General features: G+C 37.5%; 3 protein-coding genes and 1 long non-coding RNA gene across 11 annotated transcripts; 2 read left to right on the top strand and 2 right to left on the bottom strand.

The window, feature by feature from the left end:
* LOC107631124 (cytochrome P450 CYP736A12) lies at positions 892-12059 on the top strand. 3 transcript variants are annotated; one of them, XM_021119367.1, is made up of 2 exons: positions 892-1983; positions 11301-12059. In XM_021119367.1, exons 1-2 carry the CDS (start codon positions 1114-1116, stop codon positions 11922-11924), a joined length of 1494 nt encoding a protein of 497 aa, XP_020975026.1. In that variant the 5' UTR covers positions 892-1113; the 3' UTR covers positions 11925-12059. The 3 variants fall into 3 exon arrangements, with proteins under 3 accessions (XP_020975026.1, XP_016189952.1, XP_020975027.1); XM_016334466.2 differs by lacking the exon at positions 11301-12059 and adding an exon at positions 2209-2999 and having other exon boundaries at positions 921-1983; XM_021119368.1 differs by lacking the exon at positions 892-1983 and adding an exon at positions 9970-10893.
* Positions 5568-7773, top strand: LOC107631125 (cytochrome P450 CYP736A12). Its single transcript, XM_016334467.2, has 2 exons — positions 5568-7003; positions 7120-7773. The coding sequence occupies exons 1-2, from the start codon at positions 6137-6139 to the stop codon at positions 7741-7743; spliced, it is 1491 nt and encodes a 496-aa protein (XP_016189953.1). The 5' UTR covers positions 5568-6136; the 3' UTR covers positions 7744-7773.
* On the bottom strand, positions 6534-10234 carry LOC110270324. 5 transcript variants are annotated; one of them, XR_002359726.1, is made up of 4 exons: positions 10106-10234; positions 8339-8443; positions 7940-7990; positions 6534-6886 (listed from the first exon to the last, which is right to left on the bottom strand). It is a non-coding gene; the product is annotated as an uncharacterized LOC110270324 (long non-coding RNA). The 5 variants fall into 5 exon arrangements; XR_002359729.1 differs by lacking the exon at positions 10106-10234 and adding an exon at positions 8768-9050; XR_002359727.1 differs by lacking the exon at positions 10106-10234 and adding an exon at positions 8628-8761.
* LOC107631123 (pentatricopeptide repeat-containing protein At4g19191, mitochondrial) lies at positions 11967-15397 on the bottom strand. Of its 2 annotated transcripts, none has more exons than XM_021119366.1 (2): positions 15115-15397; positions 11967-15018 (listed from the first exon to the last, which is right to left on the bottom strand). In XM_021119366.1, the coding sequence occupies exon 2, from the start codon at positions 14899-14901 to the stop codon at positions 12925-12927; it is 1977 nt and encodes a 658-aa protein (XP_020975025.1). In that variant the 5' UTR covers positions 14902-15018; positions 15115-15397; the 3' UTR covers positions 11967-12924. The 2 variants fall into 2 exon arrangements, with proteins under 2 accessions (XP_020975025.1, XP_020975024.1); XM_021119365.1 differs by having other exon boundaries at positions 11967-15015; positions 15115-15393.

The raw sequence follows: 18494 nt of genomic DNA, 5'->3' as shown, positions 1-18494 counted from the left end.
CTTCCTCCGGGTCGGAACCGGGCCGCATGAGATTCGAACGGGTGGTATAGTCAAGCTTGGAAGGTTTGTAGTTGTCCTGTATTTGGCAAATGAAGAAGAAAGAACAGACATGGAAGCTTAGCTGAGTGGAGTTGCAGAATGCAGAGACTCGGATAACGTATTAAGTATTAACGTTTCATTCAGTTTACTTTCTGGGCTTTTTTTTTGGGCATGGGTTCCTTCCCTTTATCTGTTCGGCCTTTGTTTTACAATTGTTTTGAGTAAATGTGCTTTTTATTGTAATGAACATGGTAGTCAACTAGTCATACGGCCTCTCTCTGGTGAGGTTTGTATTTATTTGCGAGTGGAATTACTCAATTGCCCACTTTTTGAAGGACAACCTATGATACAATCTGCTGGGGTTATAATTTTTATTATCTTAATTTAAAGATAACTTATATTCTTATTTTATCAAATTTTTTATTTTAGAGAAACTTAATCCCAATCTGCATGCTCCACACCTGGATGATTTACTGGCAAGTATAGAACATGTTACACTTTTCTTGGATAAAGTCTTTTGACTCTTCAACACTATTATAATATGGTACAAAATCACATTAATCAGTTTCGATGAGTTCAACTGCTTGCTTCCCGTAGATCTTAAAATTACTTCAACTGAGGTCATTTGTGATTTGTCTCAAAAAATTTTTATTTTAAATCAATTGACAATGACATTGCGAAAGATACGAAAAGTAAAAGTCTAAGAACAAGAAATTACCACCTGGTCCACAGTCCACACCAATACATCATGCACATACCGCGACAAAAGAAACAAATTCTACAAAATCATGGTCGTAATGACGTTTATATTTTTACATACAAAATGACGAAAGTTGCGAGCTACATCAGAGCCGGCATATATTATTCTGAGGCTATGAATGCTTTTTTGTATTCTCGTGTTCTTTTGAAATTTCAGCTCACTAGTCACTATAATTCAAACGTCACAACTTCTAGGATTGTATAGTTTCGCTTACAACACCAAAGTTCCCTTCACTATGTCTTATACATTATATAAGCCTAGTAATTATATACATTACTCCTCATAGCAATTTGAACACCATTCCCTAATTAAAGATGATTTGTATAGCAATATTTCTAGTCTCTCTTGCTTGTCTCTGGCTATGGGGATTCACCAACAAGAACAAGAAATTACCTCCTGGTCCAAGAGGGTTACCAATTTTGGGTAGCCTTCATAAGTTGGGAGATAATCCTCATCTTGATCTTCACAAACTAGCACAAAAACATGGACCAATCATGTACCTGCGCCTAGGTTTGGTGCCAACCATTGTTGTCTCTTCTCCACAAGCTGCTGAACTCTTTCTTAAAACCCATGACCTTGTTTTTGCAAGTAGACCACCCCATGAAGCTGCAAAGTACATTGCATGGGAGCAGAGGAACATGAGTTTTGGTGAATATGGTCCTTATTGGCGCAACATGCGAAAGATGTGCACCTTGGAACTACTAAGCCAAACAAAGATTAACTCATTCAGACGCATGAGGCAAGAGGAGGTTGAATCATTGATCAACGTTCTTAGAGAAGCAGCAAAAGATGGAGTTGCTGTGGATGTCAGTGCTAAGGTTTCAACAGCGAGTGCTGACATGAGTTGTAGAATGGTTTTTGGGAAGAAATACGATGACAAAGACTTGGATGAGAAGGGTTTCAAGAGTGTTATACAAGAAGGGATGCAATTATCGGCAACTCCAAACATAGGTGATTATATTCCTTATATTGGTAAACTTGATCTTCAAGGCTTAACTAGGCGCATGAAGGCTGTGGGGAAAAAATTTGATGAGTTTTTTGAGAAAGTTATTGATGACCACTTGCAATCATCTGAGAACAGAGAAGATAAAGTTAAGGACTTTGTGGATGTCATGTTGGGCTTTCTAGGCACTGAGGAATCTGAATACCGTCTTGAACGCCCTAATATCAAAGCCATATTGCTGGTAAATGGAATCACATCTTATAATACTTGACCTAATTATTTTTGGACACTCGCCTTTAAGTTATGCATGTATGTGTGATTTGTTGTATGACCAATTTTTAAACCAAATTTGGTCTTGATATATGATTTTGGAAAAAGCTGTCAATGTGTGATCCATCCGTATATATGTATCTTAGGCAACTATTGGCACTGTAGATAACACCTTGTTGTATATATTTTATGACAGGATATGCTGGCAGGTTCAGTGGACACATCAGCAACGGCAATAGAGTGGGCACTTTCAGAGCTAATAAAGCATCCAAGAGTGATGAAAAAACTTCAAATAGAGTTAGAATCTGTGGTTGGTATGAAGAGAATGGTGGAGGAGTCAGACTTAGACAAGTTAGAATATTTGGACATGGTCATCAAGGAAACCATGAGGATCCATCCAGTGGCACCATTACTAATACCACACCAATCTATGGAAGATTGCATGGTTGGAGATTTCTTCATACCCAAGAAATCAAGAGTCATAATAAATGCATGGGCAATCATGAGGGACCCAAGTGCTTGGAGTGAGCCAGAGAAGTTCTGGCCGGAGAGATTTGAGGGAAGAGAGATTGACATCAAAGGTAGAGATTTCCAATTTATACCATTTGGGTCTGGGAGAAGAGGATGCCCTGGATTGCAGTTAGGTCTAACAGTGGTTCGGTTGGTGGTGGCACAACTTGTGCATTGCTTTGATTGGAAGTTACCAAATAAGATGTTGGCATCTGAATTGGACATGACTGAGGAGTTTGGTCTCACTATGCCAAGGGCCAATCATTTATTTGCGATACCTACTTATAGGCTTCAGAATGAAAGTGGTTAAGCAGTTGACAGTTGCCACAATTGTGGGATGGGGAGGATTACAATGTGTTGTTTTCCTTCTGTTGTTGCCAACATTTCTCTCACTTCGCAGGTTTAGTTTAGTTTCTGTTGTCTCATGCTCGACATATTAAGGTTTAGTTCAATAAGAATTAATAAATTTGATTGTATATAACCTGCTAAAATCTAAATAAAAATTTTATAAAATATATTGTGCTATATATCATAGGTAAACTATCAAAGTATCTGAAAGTTTATATTGTTGACAAAAATAATCTAAAAAATATCAACCACAAATAATCTTCTTTTACAATGTGTTCTGTTGTTGCCAACATTTCTCTCACTTCGCAGGTTTAGTTTAGTTTCTGTTGTCTCATGCTCGACATATTAAGGTTTAGTTCAATAAGAATTAATAAATTTGATTGTATATAACCTGCTAAAATCTAAAAAATCTAAATGGTGCAAGCTCCTAAAAAGTTAGGCAGATTGGGAGTTGGGGATGCTGTGCTTCGAAACACTGCCCTGTTGTTTAAATGGTGGTGGAGGTTTGCGAAAGAAGAGTGCCCGTTGTGGAAGAAGGTAGTGTGTTCCTGCCATAATCTGAACCCAAATGAGTTACTCTCAACTCAACTACTACCTACTAGAGGAGGCCCTTGGAAGGATATCTGCCAAGTACATGAAACAAATCAACAGATTAGGGAGAAGATGATCACAGGCTTGTCAATGGAGGTGGGCGATGGGCAACGGACTCGATTTTGGGAGGATTTTTGGCTTATTGGTGGGCCTCTAAGGGATCGGTTTCCGAGGCTTTTCTCTGTTTCAAACCAAGGAGGATCTGTTATAGGGGACTGTGGGTTTTGGGATGGGTTAGAGTGGATTTGGAATTTCCAATGGAGGCGTGAGCTCTTTCAATGGGAATTAGAACTTCTGAGCCAATTGCATGAGGCATTGAGACCTGTGAAACTAGCACATAATAGAGAGGATAGAGTGGTGTGGAAATATGATAGGCAAGGTGTTTATTCAACTAACTCATTTGTGCAGGCAATGCAGGAAGACCTGATCCCGGAGGAGATAACCAGCTTCAGCTTTACCAGGACTATTTGGAAAGGATTGGTCCCACCAAGAGTAGAGCTTTTTACTTGGTTTGTGCTAGTCGGCCGAGTGAACACAAAGGAAAGGCTAAGTCGGCTTGGTGTTATTACTCAGGAAGATAATATTTGTGTGTTTTGCAATAATGAGGTGGAACATATACATCACTTGTTTCTAGGCTGTACTTTTGCATGGCAGGTGTGGAGTGCTTGGATTTCAGCTTTTGACCGACAATGGTGTTATCCAGGCTCGATGAAAGAGCATTTTTTAAGCTGGACAGAGGAACCGAGGAGTAAGGAGAACCAAAAACAGCGTTTGAGGTGCTTCTGTACGATTCTGTGGAACATTTGGCTAGAAAGGAATAGGAGGCTATTCCAGAATATAAGCAAAGGCGTTGAAGAAATTATCAGCATGACCTTTATTAGTGCTAACGAGTGGAGGGGTGTGGATCCTTTTAGTTGTTGATGGCTATGCCGGAGATAACTTCGAGTTCGGATTGTGTCTTTATTTTTATCTCTTTTGGATTTTTGTCTGGACCTTTGTGCTCCACCTTGTTGTGTTGAGCTTTTATTTTCAAAAAAAAAGTATATATCATTTGAACTATTACTCATTGGCTTTCATGATCATTATTAGTGAACAAAAATGTGTTTTAATTCCATTAATGAGGTTATTTCATTAAAAATTGGATGTGAACGTTGTTTTATTTTACCCAACGTGATACATTAACGTCTCAAATTAGCATGTCGTTAATACGAATCACTATTGTAAATTTGGAGTCCAATTTGAATTAATTAAAATTTTAAAAGTTAATTTAATTCTAATTTCAAATTTCAAAAATCAAATTGACTATTAACTCATTTATTCTCTTAAAATTGGTTGGAGTGACCTGTGTTGTTAAGAAACAAAAATGAATGGAGAAAACCATCAACACAAAATCCAAAAGTCTATATTACTGATAAAACTAATCATAAAAGATGTTAACGACAAATAAGTTTTTGAAAAATTTAAAGATATGATAAACAAATTAGATATTAAATATATATTAAAAAAATTTTAGAGATCATATTTTGATATAATTTTTTTCAAGTATAATTAAAAAATAAAAGGGTTTAATTTTTTTTAAGTTAATTTTTTTGGTGAATAACTGAAATATTTTTTGAAAAATGAAAAAAAGGGTTTAGAGTTTGAATTTTGTTTTATTTTTTTCATGCTCTTTCTAAATATTTACCCAAATATTCTTACAAAAATTATATCAAGACCTAAAGAAAATAAATAAATGAAACTTTATAAAACCTTGATTCTCTCACCATAATAGCTAATATTGGTGGTGATGACACTCCGAAGATCTTATAGTCCATTACATTGTGCTCATCATTGTACGAATAGATATTTCTTCTATACATGAAAATATCTTCCTATCAGAGAGTCTAAATTGGAATAGTGGGTCTAGTTGGAGCGACCGAGAGTGGTGCTGAACGTAGTATGAAAACGAAGAAATAAAGAGTAGACAGAGATATAGAGATTGGTAATTTGGTATAGCACTGTAGATGAAAATGAGAACACGTGATTGATTCACTCAACGCACAGCTACTTGTCTTTTTCATTTCCTCTGTGGTTGGAGAAAAAATAATCCCAGTGAGAAATTAATTATCATTTACCTTGACGAGTGCTCATCATTGTAACTTGTAAGAGAAGACATTTGATATTTCTCCAATCCATAAAGATATTTTCCTATCAGATAAAATCTAAATTGGAAGAGCAAGTCTGGTTGGAGGAGGGACCGATGGTGGTGTCCTACGTAGTTTGAAAAAGAACAAGAAATAAAGAGTATACATAGAGATTGTCGTAGGTAGTTGCAAGATAATAAGAGAAAATGACAACTGATTCACTCAACATTGAATCTAAGCAGCTACTTGTCTTTTCTTTCTTTTTTGGTTGTAATGTAAAATATCTACCGGAGAGTGGTCCGCCAAGATCAATGGCTGCTTTGTCTCAATGAATGTTGGATTGTGACTTCCCATTACCTAAGAACCGTTTTCACCATCTTATCCTCACTATTTCTGCAGTTTTTGGCTTTGGGAAGAAACTGAGTAACACTCTTGGAATCACAAGTAACAATCAGCTTTCTTTGAACCACCAATTCACTTTTTAAAATACCACTAACGCCTTACAAACACGGAACTTAAGTATCAACATTCAACACACCGAAAATTGTTCTGATGTTTTCCATAGCAATATTCTTGGTTTCTTTAACTTGTCTGTGGCTATGGGGATGCAGCAAGAAGGGTAAGAGATTACCTCCTGGTCCAAGAGGATTGCCAATCTTGGGGAGCCTTCACAAGCTGGGAGCTAACCCCCATCGCGTTCTGCACAAACTAGCACAAAAACATGGACCCATCATGTACCTGCGCCTAGGTTTTGTGCCAACCATTGTTGTTTCTTCATCCCAAGCTGCTGAATTGTTCCTCAAAACACATGACCATGTCTTTGCTAGCAGACCACCTATTGAAGCTGCAAAGTACATCTCTTGGGAGCAGAGAAATATGGTTTTTGCTGAATATGGCCCTTACTGGCGCAACATGCGTAAGATGTGCACATTGGAATTACTGAGCCACACCAAAATCAACTCCTTCAAAAGCATGAGGCAAGAGGAGGTTGACCTATTTATCAAGCTTATGAGAGAAACCGCCAGTGATGGAGTTGCTGTTGATCTTAGTGCCAAGGTTGCAGCACTAAGTGCAGACATGAGTTGTAGAATGATTTTGGGAAAGAAGTACATGGACGACGACTTGGACGAGAAAGGGTTCAAAGCTGTGATGCAAGAGATATTGTATTTGGCAGCAACTCCAAACATAGGTGACTTTATTCCTTACATAGGTGCACTTGATCTTCAAGGGTTAATTAAGCGCATGAAGAAAGTGCGCAAAATCTTTGATGACTTCCTTGACAAAGTTATACATGAGCACATGCTATCAGAAAACAAAAAAGACAAAGCTAAGGACTTTGTGGATGTCATGTTGAGCTTTGTTGGCACTGAAGAATCTGAATATCGTATGGAACAGCCTAATATCAAAGCAATATTGTTGGTAAACTACAAATAGTAGAGATTTTTCAAAGTCCTAACTTTTACAAGTAGATGTCATAGATTTCACTTACGCATGTTCCTTTATATCGCATTTTAATTTTCGTAGTTCCTACATAGGATATGCTGGTTGGTTCAATGGACACTTCAGCTACAGCAATTGAGTGGGCACTTTCAGAGCTAATAAAGCATCCAAGGGTGATGAAGAAAGTTCAAATGGAGTTGGAATCTGTGGTGGGTTTGAATAGGGTGGTGGAGGAGTCAGACTTGGACAAATTGGAGTATTTAGACATGGTCATCAAGGAAACCATGAGGATTCATCCAGTGGGACCATTACTAATACCACACCAATCTGTGGAAGATTGCATGGTTGCAGATTTCTTCATACCCAAAAATTCCAGGGTGATAATAAATGCATGGACAATTATGAGAGACCCAAGTGCTTGGACTGAGCCAGAGGAATTCTGGCCAGAGAGATTTGAGGGACAAGACATCGATGTTAAAGGGAAACACTTCCAACTGATACCATTTGGGTCTGGCAGAAGAGCATGTCCTGGATTACAGTTAGGGCTAACTGTGGTTCGATTAATGGTGGCACAACTTGTGCATTGCTTTGATTGGAAGTTACCAAATGGGATGTTGCCAAGTGAGTTGGACATGAATGAGGTGTTTGGCCTGACAATGCCTAGGGCCAATAATCTATTTGCCATTCCTACTTATCGGCTCAACAATGAAAGTGGTTAGGAAAACAATGTAATGGTATTTATATAATATTTCATTAGATCGACTAGAATGTGATTCGCTGATAGGAAAGACCTGGCGAAAAAAGGGAGAAAAGATTCGTTGGGAAATAAATTACCACTACATACTAGCAAAATCTAATACCAAACACAGAAAAATAAACACCACATATCAATAAATATTCATGTTCGAAATTTACCTCTGAACTAGTTACTTGTTTAGAATGAGAAGTCAAGCCATCTAGCATATCCTACATAGACCAAACATACATAGAAAAAGTGAAGAATATAAAATAATCTTTGTAGTCATAGAAAACAATTATCACTTCCGTACAGTTTTTTAGCCATCACCACGGTTTTAATCAAAACGAAAATCATGTATGTTCTCTTTCTTCTATCTTCTAGTTCTCTCCTTCATGTTATTCTCTTCTCTATTTTTTTTCTTTATTGTTGTCATGGATTGCTTGCATTAGAATGTCATTTCACTTGTATGTGAGTTGCATTTACAAGCTGACAGTTAGCTCAGTTAGTTAATCAGTTAGATGCACATGACTTATGTATGCCAATGTAGCAGTTAGGTAAGTGAATATAAGAGATACCTAGTTCCATTCCTCGCTTTTCTGCCATTGCTCTCTTAATGGTTACAGCTATTGACTTTTGTCAATTGTCTCTATCTTCATCTGCATTCTCTATTTTTTTTCCTTCTTTTTATGATAAAAAAAACATACTTAAGTTATCCAGCTAAATAAAGAATGAAGAGAAAATAGTAAGAAAAAAGAATGATGACAATGATTAAAAAAAAAAAGATAAAATGAAAAAAGAAAAGGAAGAAGCAAAACAAAGGGGCAAAAAAAAAAAAGAAAAGAAGAAAACGAGTTTATTAATTACATATTCAGCGAGGTCTTGATGTGCCTATTATAAGAGACAGCTTTTGTTTTCTCAATAAAGAATGAACGAAAAAATAGTAAGAAAAAAATGAAGATGATGATTAAAAAAGAAAGAAAGAAGAAAATGAGTTTATTGATTACATATTCAGCTAAAATGGTGTTGATGAGTCTAAATCAGACTATGTTCTGCAATATTTGTGGTTTTTTATTGGGAGGGATATTTGTGTCGAATTCCTCTCACTTTACTGTATCGAAATTTAACCTTTTCAAGATTGATTTTGTGGCTTTTACGAATTCTCTACCAACTCTTCTTTTTTATTTTGTTTTATTTTGTTAAAGTCAAAAGCTGCTTTTACAGCATTATTGCTTGCAGACTTTATTACTAATTAAATTAAGGGTCTTTTAAAAATGTGTCTTAAAAACAAAGAATGTTAATGAGCTCTCAAGAAAGTAAAGGGTACAGCGCTCTCTAAAAACCTAAATCATAAATTTTTTTAAATTCTAAATTTTAAATTATAAACTCTAAATCATAAATTATGAACTCTGAATCTTAGATTCTAAACCATAAGCCTTAAATTTTAACTTCTAAATCTAAGCCATTGAAATAAAATATAATAAATAGAGAATTTAGATCTGTTTAATGAACCATATTAGATGTATACCAAAATCAGTCATAGTACATTAAGATATAAAATACACACTAAAAATAATTTAAACTATACATATATTTATATACAAATATACAATGACTGATTTTGATGTGCAAATAGTATTGTTATTTAATTAACAAGGAGTATAACACTCCTTATTTACTAAAGGAGTGTTTAAGGATAATCCCTTAAAAACACATTTAGAAAAAAAGATAAATAGATACTTGACTTTTTAATTCGAAAACATATAAATCCTTGACTAATTAAAACTACAAAAACGTCCCTCACCTTCTAAAATGTGAGACATCTAAGTCCTTCCGTCCAAAATATATAAGGAGTTAAGGACAAATAAGTCCCTAGAGGGACTTAGATGTCTCGCATTTTAGAAAATTGAGAAACGTTTTTGTATTTTTCATTAGTCGAAGACTTCTTTGTCTTTGAGATAAACAGTTAGGGACCTATTTATCGTTTTCTCACACATTTATTTTCATAAGAAAATATTTAACTAAAACTTTTACATTTTTAATATATCGAATACATAAAAATTTAAAACTTTTTATTTTTATATTCTTAATATGTGTTCTTAGAACATATTTTAACTAAAAACTTATATCTTTAAATTATTTTGCACATGGTTTAACCTTTAAATCTTGTCTACAGATATCTGCACTTCACCTATATATTGCAAGTCGAGAGACACTCTCCGTATCAAATTAAAATATCAACATTCAACAATTCAAAATTGCTTAGATGTTTTTCATAGCAATAATTTTTTTTTCACTTATTTGTCTGTGGCTATGGGGATCCAACAACAAGGCTAAGAGATTACCTCCTGGTCCAAGAGGGTTGCCAATCTTGGGAAGCCTTCACCTCTTGGGGGGAAATCCTCATCGTGATCTTCACCGGCTAGCACAAAAATATGGATCTATCATGCACTTGCGCCTAGGTTTTGTTCCCACCATAGTTGTTTCTTCACCCCAAGCTGCTGAATTGTTCCTTAAGATCCATGACCATGTCTTTGCAAGTAGACCACCTAGTGAAGCTGCAAAGTACATCTTTTGTGGGCAGAGGGACATTGCCTTTGGTGAATACGGTCCTTATTGGCGCAACATGCGTAAGATGTGCACCTTGGAACTACTAAGCCAAACAAAGATCAACTCTTTCAGAAGCATGAGGCAAGAGGAGATTAACTTGTTTATCAAGCTTCTGAGAGATGCAGCCAATGATGGTGTTGCCGTTGATGTTAGTGCCAAGATTGCAACACTGAGTGCTAACATGAGTTGTAGAATGGTTCTGGGGAAGAAATACATGGATCAGGACATGGATAAAAAAGGGTTCAAATCTGTGATGCAAGAGTCATTGCGTTTAGCCGCCGTTCCAAACATAGGTGACTATATTCCGTATGTTGGTGCACTTAACCTTCAAGGATTAACTAAGGGCATGAAGGCAACGGGGAAAATATTTGATAACTTTTTTGAGAAAGTTATTGACGAGCACATTCAATCAGAGAGCAAAGAAGACAAGGTCAAGGACTTTGTGGATGTCATGTTGGGCTTTCTTGGCACTGAAGAATCTGATTATCGTGTTGATCGCCTGGATATCAAAGCCATATTGCTGGTAAATGACATATATAATTCAGCATTTCCAAATCATACAAATAGTGAAGTACCAAAATTGTTGACCGAAAACAAAAATTCATATAAGATAGAAAGTTCATTTATATATCTAAATGGCTTGATTTCTTTGACAAATCTACAAAAAGAATGGATAATTTTGTCACCAACATGATCATTTGAGTAATTTTTCATAAATGTTTGAAAAAATTTTTCTTATATAAGAAATTTTTAAAGTGATCTTATCTTTAGTGGATACTCTTAGTACTTCACTTGTCATACAAATTTGGGCAATCCTAATTGACATAAAAGCTCCTCACACTGATTATTATTTATTACTATTAATAGATATATCGTAGTTCTCATTTATGCATGTTTCCAAGTTATGATTATCCTTTATATTTCACACAGGATATGATGCTGGCTTCAACAGATACTTCAGCTGCAGCAATAGAGTGGGCACTTTCAGAGCTAATAAAGCATCCAAGGGTGATGAAGAATCTTCAAATGGAGTTGGAATCTGTGGTGGGAATAAAGAGGGTAGTGGAGGAATCAGACTTGGACAAATTGGAGTATTTGGACATGGTCATCAAGGAAACCATTAGGATCCATCCAGTGGGGCCATTACTAATACCACACCAATCCATGGAAGATTGCAAGGTTGGAGATTTCTTCATACCCAAGAAATCCAGGGTGATAATAAATGCATGGGCAATTATGAGAGATCTAAGTGCTTGGATTAAGCCAGAAGAATTTTGGCCAGAAAGGTTTGAGCGAATAGACGTTGATTTTAGAGGGAGAGACTTCCGATTTATACCATTTGGATCTGGCAGAAGAGGATGCCCTGGAATACAGCTAGCCCTAACTGTTGTCCGGTTAGTGGTGGCCCAGCTTGTGCATTGCTTTGATTGGAAGTTACCGAATAACTTGTTGCCAAGTGAATTAGACATGAGTGAGGAGTTTGGCCTCTCAATGCCTAGGGCCAACCATCTATTTGCCATTCCTTCTTATCGTCTTCACAATGAAAGGGGTTAGGCAAAAAAAAAAAATGTAATTGCTTTACTAGGTCTCTTTGAATAAGATTCATTGGTAAGACCCAACAAAATGGGGAGAATAAAAGTGATAGAGAATCGCAAATGAGAAATAAAAGATAATTTTTCTTGTTGCTTATTATTGTAAGAATAGATATTTCTTCTATGCATGTTTCTCTACCGCATTTTAATTTTCTTTAATTCCTACATAGGATGTGCTGGTTGGTTCAATGAACAGTTCAGCTACAGCAATTGAGTGAGCACTTTCAGTAATAAAGAATCCAGGGGTGATGAAGAAAGTTTAAATGGAGTTGGAATATATGGCGAGTATAAATAGGGTGGTGGAGGAATCAAAATTGGAAAAGTTGAAGTATTTAGACATGTTCATCAAGGAAACCTTGAGAATCCATCCAGTGTCACCATTACTGGTACCACACCATCTATGAAAGATTGCAATGTTGAAAATTTCTTCATACCAAAAAATTCCAGGGTCATAATAAATGCATGGAAAATTATGAGACCCTAGAATTTGGACTGAGCCGGAGGAATTCTGGCCAGAAAGATCTGAGGGAAGATAGACTGATGTTAGAGGGAGAGACTTCAGACTTCCAACTGATACCGTTTGGGTTTGGCAGAAGAGGATGTCCTGGACTGCAGTTAGCCCGAACTGTGGTTTGGTTAGTGTTGGCACAGCTTGTGCATTGCTTTGATTGGAAGTTAAAAACAACTTCTTGCCAAGTGAATTGAACATGACTGAGTTTGGCCACACAATGCCTAGGGCCAATCATCTATTAGCCATTCCTACTTATTGGCTTCATAGTGCAAAAATATAACAGTGAAATATTATTTCATGTTTGATTGGATTGATTTGAATGTGATTCAGTGATCAGACCAGGAAAAGTATTTATTAAAACGAAATTAAGTGAGAAATGAATAATCACTACATTCATTTAATTAAGAATTTTATTTCCATGAGCGAGAATATATACTCAACAAAATGTACATCATAAATCAATAATATCCATGTTCGAAATTACCTCTGAATTTGTTAGTTGGGCTTGTCTAGAATGAGAAGTCAAGCCATCTAGTATATCATATATATACAAGGCTTCAGGGTGATGTCTATATTCAACTGTAAAGATATGAGTGTTGCCACTCACTTGGATAATGCTTTGTCCAGGACATTTTCTCACTTGAAGATATTTCATCTTTCTTCTTATAGCTGCAACTCCATCCCACATCCCAGCTGATGCATATATGTTAGCCAACTTCACATATGGAACTGCCACACGGGGCTCCAACTGAAATAGCCTCTCTGAAACATATTTGGCCATCTCCATCTTAGCATGCAGTTTGCATGCAGACAGCAATGCACTCCATATACCAGCATCAGGTTCAAATGGCATACATTCAATAATTTCTAAAGCTTCTCTCAGTTGTCCTTTACGACCAAGAAGATCAACCATACATGAATAGTGGTCTATACCAGGCCTTATACCATACTTTTGTGTCATCATGCTGAAGCACTCCAATCCTCTTTCAAGTAAACCTCCATGAGCACAAGCTTGGAGAACAGCAAGAAATGTTATGTGGTTTGGTTTCATTCCCATCTGCACCATCACAAGAAACAGGTCCAAAGCATCCTTAACATCTCCACTCAAAGCACAAGCTGTAATCATGATTGTCCAGGTGACGATAGTTTTGTTAGCCATAGAATAGAAAAGCTCCTTAGCATTGCTAAAACTTCCACACTTTGCATACATGTCAATTAGTGCATTACAAACTACAATATTTTCTTTCAACCCTTTGTTAATAGAGTAATTATCAATCCATTTCCCAAGTTCAAGAGATCCTGTTTGACCACAACCTGAAATCAAAGCAAGCACAGTAACCAAATCTGGATTTTCGCCTGATGCTTCCATTGTATTAAACAAGTTTAATGCCTCATCCATATATCCTTTCTCCGCATACCCACTAATCATTACAGTCCATGAAACACAAGTTCTGACAGACATGCCATCAAACAATAATCTTGCAGAATGGACATCCCCACACTTGGAATACATAGAAATAAGAGTATTCACCACACACACATCAGCATCACAACCTAACTGAATTCCATGAGAATGAATCAGCAGACCTTGAAATAGTGCTTTGGGTTGCACACATGATGAAAGCAAATTGAGGATTGTACTAATGTCCGGCAAAAGCCCACAATCAAGCATCCCTTTATAACAATCAACAGCCTTGTCATACTTTTCAAAATTTGCATATGCTGCAATCATAGAATTCCATGAGACAACAGACCTAATACTACTGTCAATTTCATCAAATACTATCTCTGATGAACACAAGTCACCACATTTAGCATACACAGCAATCAAAGTGTTTGCGACAGAAACATCAATATGAACTCCAATTCGAATTGCAAAACAATGCACTGCATTCACAAAATTTGGGTTTTTCAAATCCAAAACAGATTGAATCAGGAGCAAGACAGTGACTGAGTCAGGATGAATCCCAGTATGCCTCATCTCATGCAGTAGACAGAAAAACCTGTCAACAAAACTCCTCTGAGAAAAACCTGCAAGCATTGCATTCCAAGAAGCAATATCCCTAGTGGGCATTCCAACAAACACATGGTGTGCATCTTCCAGATGACCACATTTAACGTACATATCAACCATCGCGGTTTGCACAAAAACATTGGACTGAAAGCAGGATTTGGCAACATGGGCATGGATCATTTTGGAGTTCCTGAGACGGGAGATTCTGGCACAGGCTTTTGCAACGAAGGGAAAGGTGGAACCATTGGGTGTAACCCCAGTTTGCTTCATTTGGCGGAAAAGAAGAAGGGCTTTTTGTACATGGCCTTGGTTCACAGCTTGTCTTATATTGGAGTTCCAGAAGGAAAGGGTTGAGAAATTCGAGAAACGATTCATGAATGGTGCAACAGTAACAGCAACAAGATAGAGGATCATCTCTCATCTTTGAAGTTGAACTTGTTCTTTTGGAGCAATGAGTAAAAACAAGAGAACTGAACTGAACTGAAGGCAATTGTGTCTTGTTGCAAGCAGAACCACCTGCGCTCATTACTGCTGGTGCAGAGGGTAGGGATTAACTCAGAAATTAATTCAGCAAACAAGGCAGAAGAAATTTAATAAAACAATGCAAAAAAAAGTACGAAATTTTACCTCATGGAAATCACAAACAGAAGAATGGGTCGAATTTATCAGCTCGGCCATGGGATGAGAGTGAGGAGCTGGCCGGCGGATGGTTCTTCCCGGCAACTTTAGTCGGAGGTCGTTGCTGTGGTTGGAGGATGGGCTCAACAGGTGCAAGCGAAACATGCCCTTCCCTCCATTGACTGATACTGACACCTGCAAACTGCAAAGTGCCATTTTGTGGCATATTAATTTTGTTGTTGTTTAACGGTTTAACCCGTGGCCTTAGTCAGGATTTGGGAATTTCTCAAATTTGAACGAGTGTTGATGCTCTGTTTTGAGTTAATAGTCAATTTCGATTTCGAAGGCCGAAAGTGTCTTCGATCTCCATTTTTGTTCTCGAAAGTCAAAATTAATCAAAAAGTCCTCGAAAAATACTTGTGTTGATCACGTTCATTCTTCCGTCTTCTCGGCTGATGAGATGGCAAACGGCCGCTTACGTGGCCCGTTAACTGTCAAGTTGGCTAATGCCAGGCTGTTGCATGTTGTTGCTGACAAGATAAGTTTTGTTTAAGACATCAAATTAGTCCTTCGAGTTTATAAATCCTAATTCCAATTCGAACGATAAATACATTGAGGTGATCACTTTCGGTGGCTGTAGAGGTAAGTAGGAGGCATAATCCCTAGCTGGCTGCGTGGATGGAGAGAGGATATGGTGGTTGTGGTGGCGGTTTGTCACATGCATCGCACGACAGTCATGGATCCAGTGTTTCGAAGCGAATGAGGAGGGTGAATGCTCATGATGGATCATGTTTCTGTGCTCTAAAGACTGTGATTAAGAAATCTGGGACAGCGGAGAATCCGAATAGATTGTTCCATGCATGTCCAAGGTACCGGATGAGTGATGGTAAAGGAAGTTAAAGCTTTTTCATGTTGTTATATGTTGTTGGGTGTTCTCTGATTTTTTTGTTTACTCCCATCTGAAATTGCAGAAGGGCAGTCACTGCAATTATTTTAAGTGGGTTGATGATGATGAATTTGAAGCAGTGGATGTGTGTGGTACAAAGAAAGATGCAGGAGCTGATATGGAGGTTGAAGGTGAGTATGATGAATGGAGGGTGAAGGTGGCATGGAAGTTGGGCACTTTAGAAGCTGAAGTTAGAGCTTTGAAACTGCTAATGATTTTACTGTTTGTAGTAGTTGTGATACTTTGTTGTTTCTTATGTACTTCTAAATGAACCCAGTTATCCTCTATGAACATGTAATGATGTATTGAAGTTGTTGATTTGAATGGGAGTAGTTATTTGAAGTTGGAAGCAATTCCCTATCAAATGTAGATAATTTTATAAAATTTGGCAATTAATTCTGTGTTTGCATGAATTATGTTGAGGCATAAACAAAATGAAGACAGTAAGTAATCTTAATAGTAACTTGTCATTGACGGCTAATTGTCACATTGTCTTAATAGAGAAATAGCAGAACAAAGTCATAAGGTTCTTAACTGACAAATACATTGTCCATAGACTAAATTACGACACACAAAAGTTACAAACAGAATGTTGTGTCATACACAAAATGAGTCAACAACTACACATTCCTAACAAATCAAACTTTGTCATCAGTCTTCCTTGGAGCCTTGAAGCCTGGAGTAGGCACAAAGGTCATGAATTTTTCCAACCGCTTAACAGTTCCAGAACTTGTCCCCTTAATGGTCTTAGCAGAAACAGCCACAGATCCAGTTGCAATATGCTTAGGGGAGGATGTTAACCTTGCTTTTCTTTTGATCACTTGCAACTTAGGTGGCCTACCTATCAATTGATCCTGTATGATCCAGTACCAAATGAGTTTGTTACATGATTAGGCTACATTCAAATTTTTTTAGGAGTTAGGAGTGATGATACTACCTGTAGGGGCTCTTGGGTTGGTGGGATACATTCCGATTCACTACTGTCACTCTCTGAGTCAGCCTGAGTGGGTGATGGAAGTGAAGGCATAGGTGCCTCAACTTCTATACCAATATCAGTATCAGTAGGGGCAGCATTTACTTCAGGTTCAGCACCTTCTGGAGCAGGGATAACAACTGCCAATTGTAGCTGCATCTGCTTGGCATGTTCCTCAGCATCCACAGCCTTTTTCTTTGCGCACCCTCTTTTGTTGTGTCCAACCTCATCACAGTACATGCATCGGATTGGGTTGTATTTTCTTTTCATTGTTGTCTTTGACCCACTCGGTTGTTCTTCTTTGTCCCTTCTTCGCTTCTTTGTTGGCCTCCCAGGTTTAGGCTTCACTGGGGGTGGGACTGGTGCTGGATGTGGCGTTTTTTTCCATAGATCCTGCCCCTTAACCGGATTGACATTAAAACAGTAAGTACGCTTATACGTTTCCATCTTTAACCACTCATGGCCATATTCTTCAGGTCTCTTGTCATTCTTATCTTGTATTGCCGATATTGCATGCATACACGACATTCCTTTCAAGCCAAACAAATTGATACATTAAACATACTATCATGAATGAAGACATTGTTAATTAAGTAAGAGAAGAAAGTTGTTACCTGTAAGTTGCCAAAACCTACAGGTGCATGTGTGCTTGCCCAGGTCAACCACCATATTGGTCGGCCAGCCATGCACTTCGTACAACTCCTCTTTTTCATCACCAGACCACTGAGGAGCCCAATGGCGGGACAACATTGTCATAGCTTCCAACCTACTTTGCTGAAACAGGAGAGAGAATTCCTTGGTAGTTCTGCAACTTCTTTTTGTTATCAACCATACTCTTCATGATGATTCTCCTAACTTCCTCAGCCAGGGTCAGGATAGGCTTACTTCTTTTGTGTTTGATCTTTGCATTGAATGACTCACAGACATTGTTGCATATGTTATCCACTTTCGGAACCTCACTGAAATGCGCCTTCGTCTATGCCTCTTTTGGCCATTTATCAAGATACTGCCAAGCTTTCTCGTTGATCAACTTAACTCTCTTCATGTTTCTATCAAATTCAGCTGTTGTCCTTGACCTTGCACATTCCCACACAAGGTTTCACAACTACCCCACTGTTTCGAGAAATTGCGCCACAAATGCCACACGCAGAAGCGGTGGTGAACTCTTGGAAAAACTTCCTGAACAGCAGGGATTAAATCCTGCACTAAAAGACCAAACACGAAAAGATATTAAATCATTTCAGTCCTCAACATAGAAATCATTAAATCAAACTAGTCCTTCAAAGAATATTTAGTAAATCAAATTAGTCCTTACAGAATTCATTACCTTCTGCATATCTGAGATGAAGCACCATTTGTGCTCTCTGTAGTCACCTAGATCACTGTGAAGCAGTTCAAGAAACCATTGCCAATTATCCTTGTTTTCCACACTGACAATTGCATAGGCAATCACAAAGATGTGATTGTTAG

Source organism: Arachis ipaensis, chromosome B03 (assembly GCF_000816755.2).
Source record: "Arachis ipaensis cultivar K30076 chromosome B03, Araip1.1, whole genome shotgun sequence".
Taxonomy (NCBI): Eukaryota; Viridiplantae; Streptophyta; class Magnoliopsida; order Fabales; family Fabaceae; genus Arachis; species Arachis ipaensis.
This window is presented reverse-complemented; position numbering and strand designations above follow the sequence as displayed.

Bases quoted from the DNA above. Each gene is read 5' to 3' on its own strand.
- LOC107631123 (XM_021119366.1), bottom strand. From the start codon at position 14,901: ATGATCCTCTATCTTGTTGCTGTTACTGTTGCACCATTCATGAATCGT.
- LOC107631124 (XM_021119367.1), top strand. From the start codon at position 1,114: ATGATTTGTATAGCAATATTTCTAGTCTCTCTTGCTTGTCTCTGGCTA. The intron at 1,984-11,300 runs GTAAATGGAATC...TATTTCACACAG, and splicing joins ATATCAAAGCCATATTGCTG to GATATGATGCTGGCTTCAAC.
- LOC107631125 (XM_016334467.2), top strand. From the start codon at position 6,137: ATGTTTTCCATAGCAATATTCTTGGTTTCTTTAACTTGTCTGTGGCTA. The intron at 7,004-7,119 runs GTAAACTACAAA...GTTCCTACATAG, and splicing joins ATATCAAAGCAATATTGTTG to GATATGCTGGTTGGTTCAAT.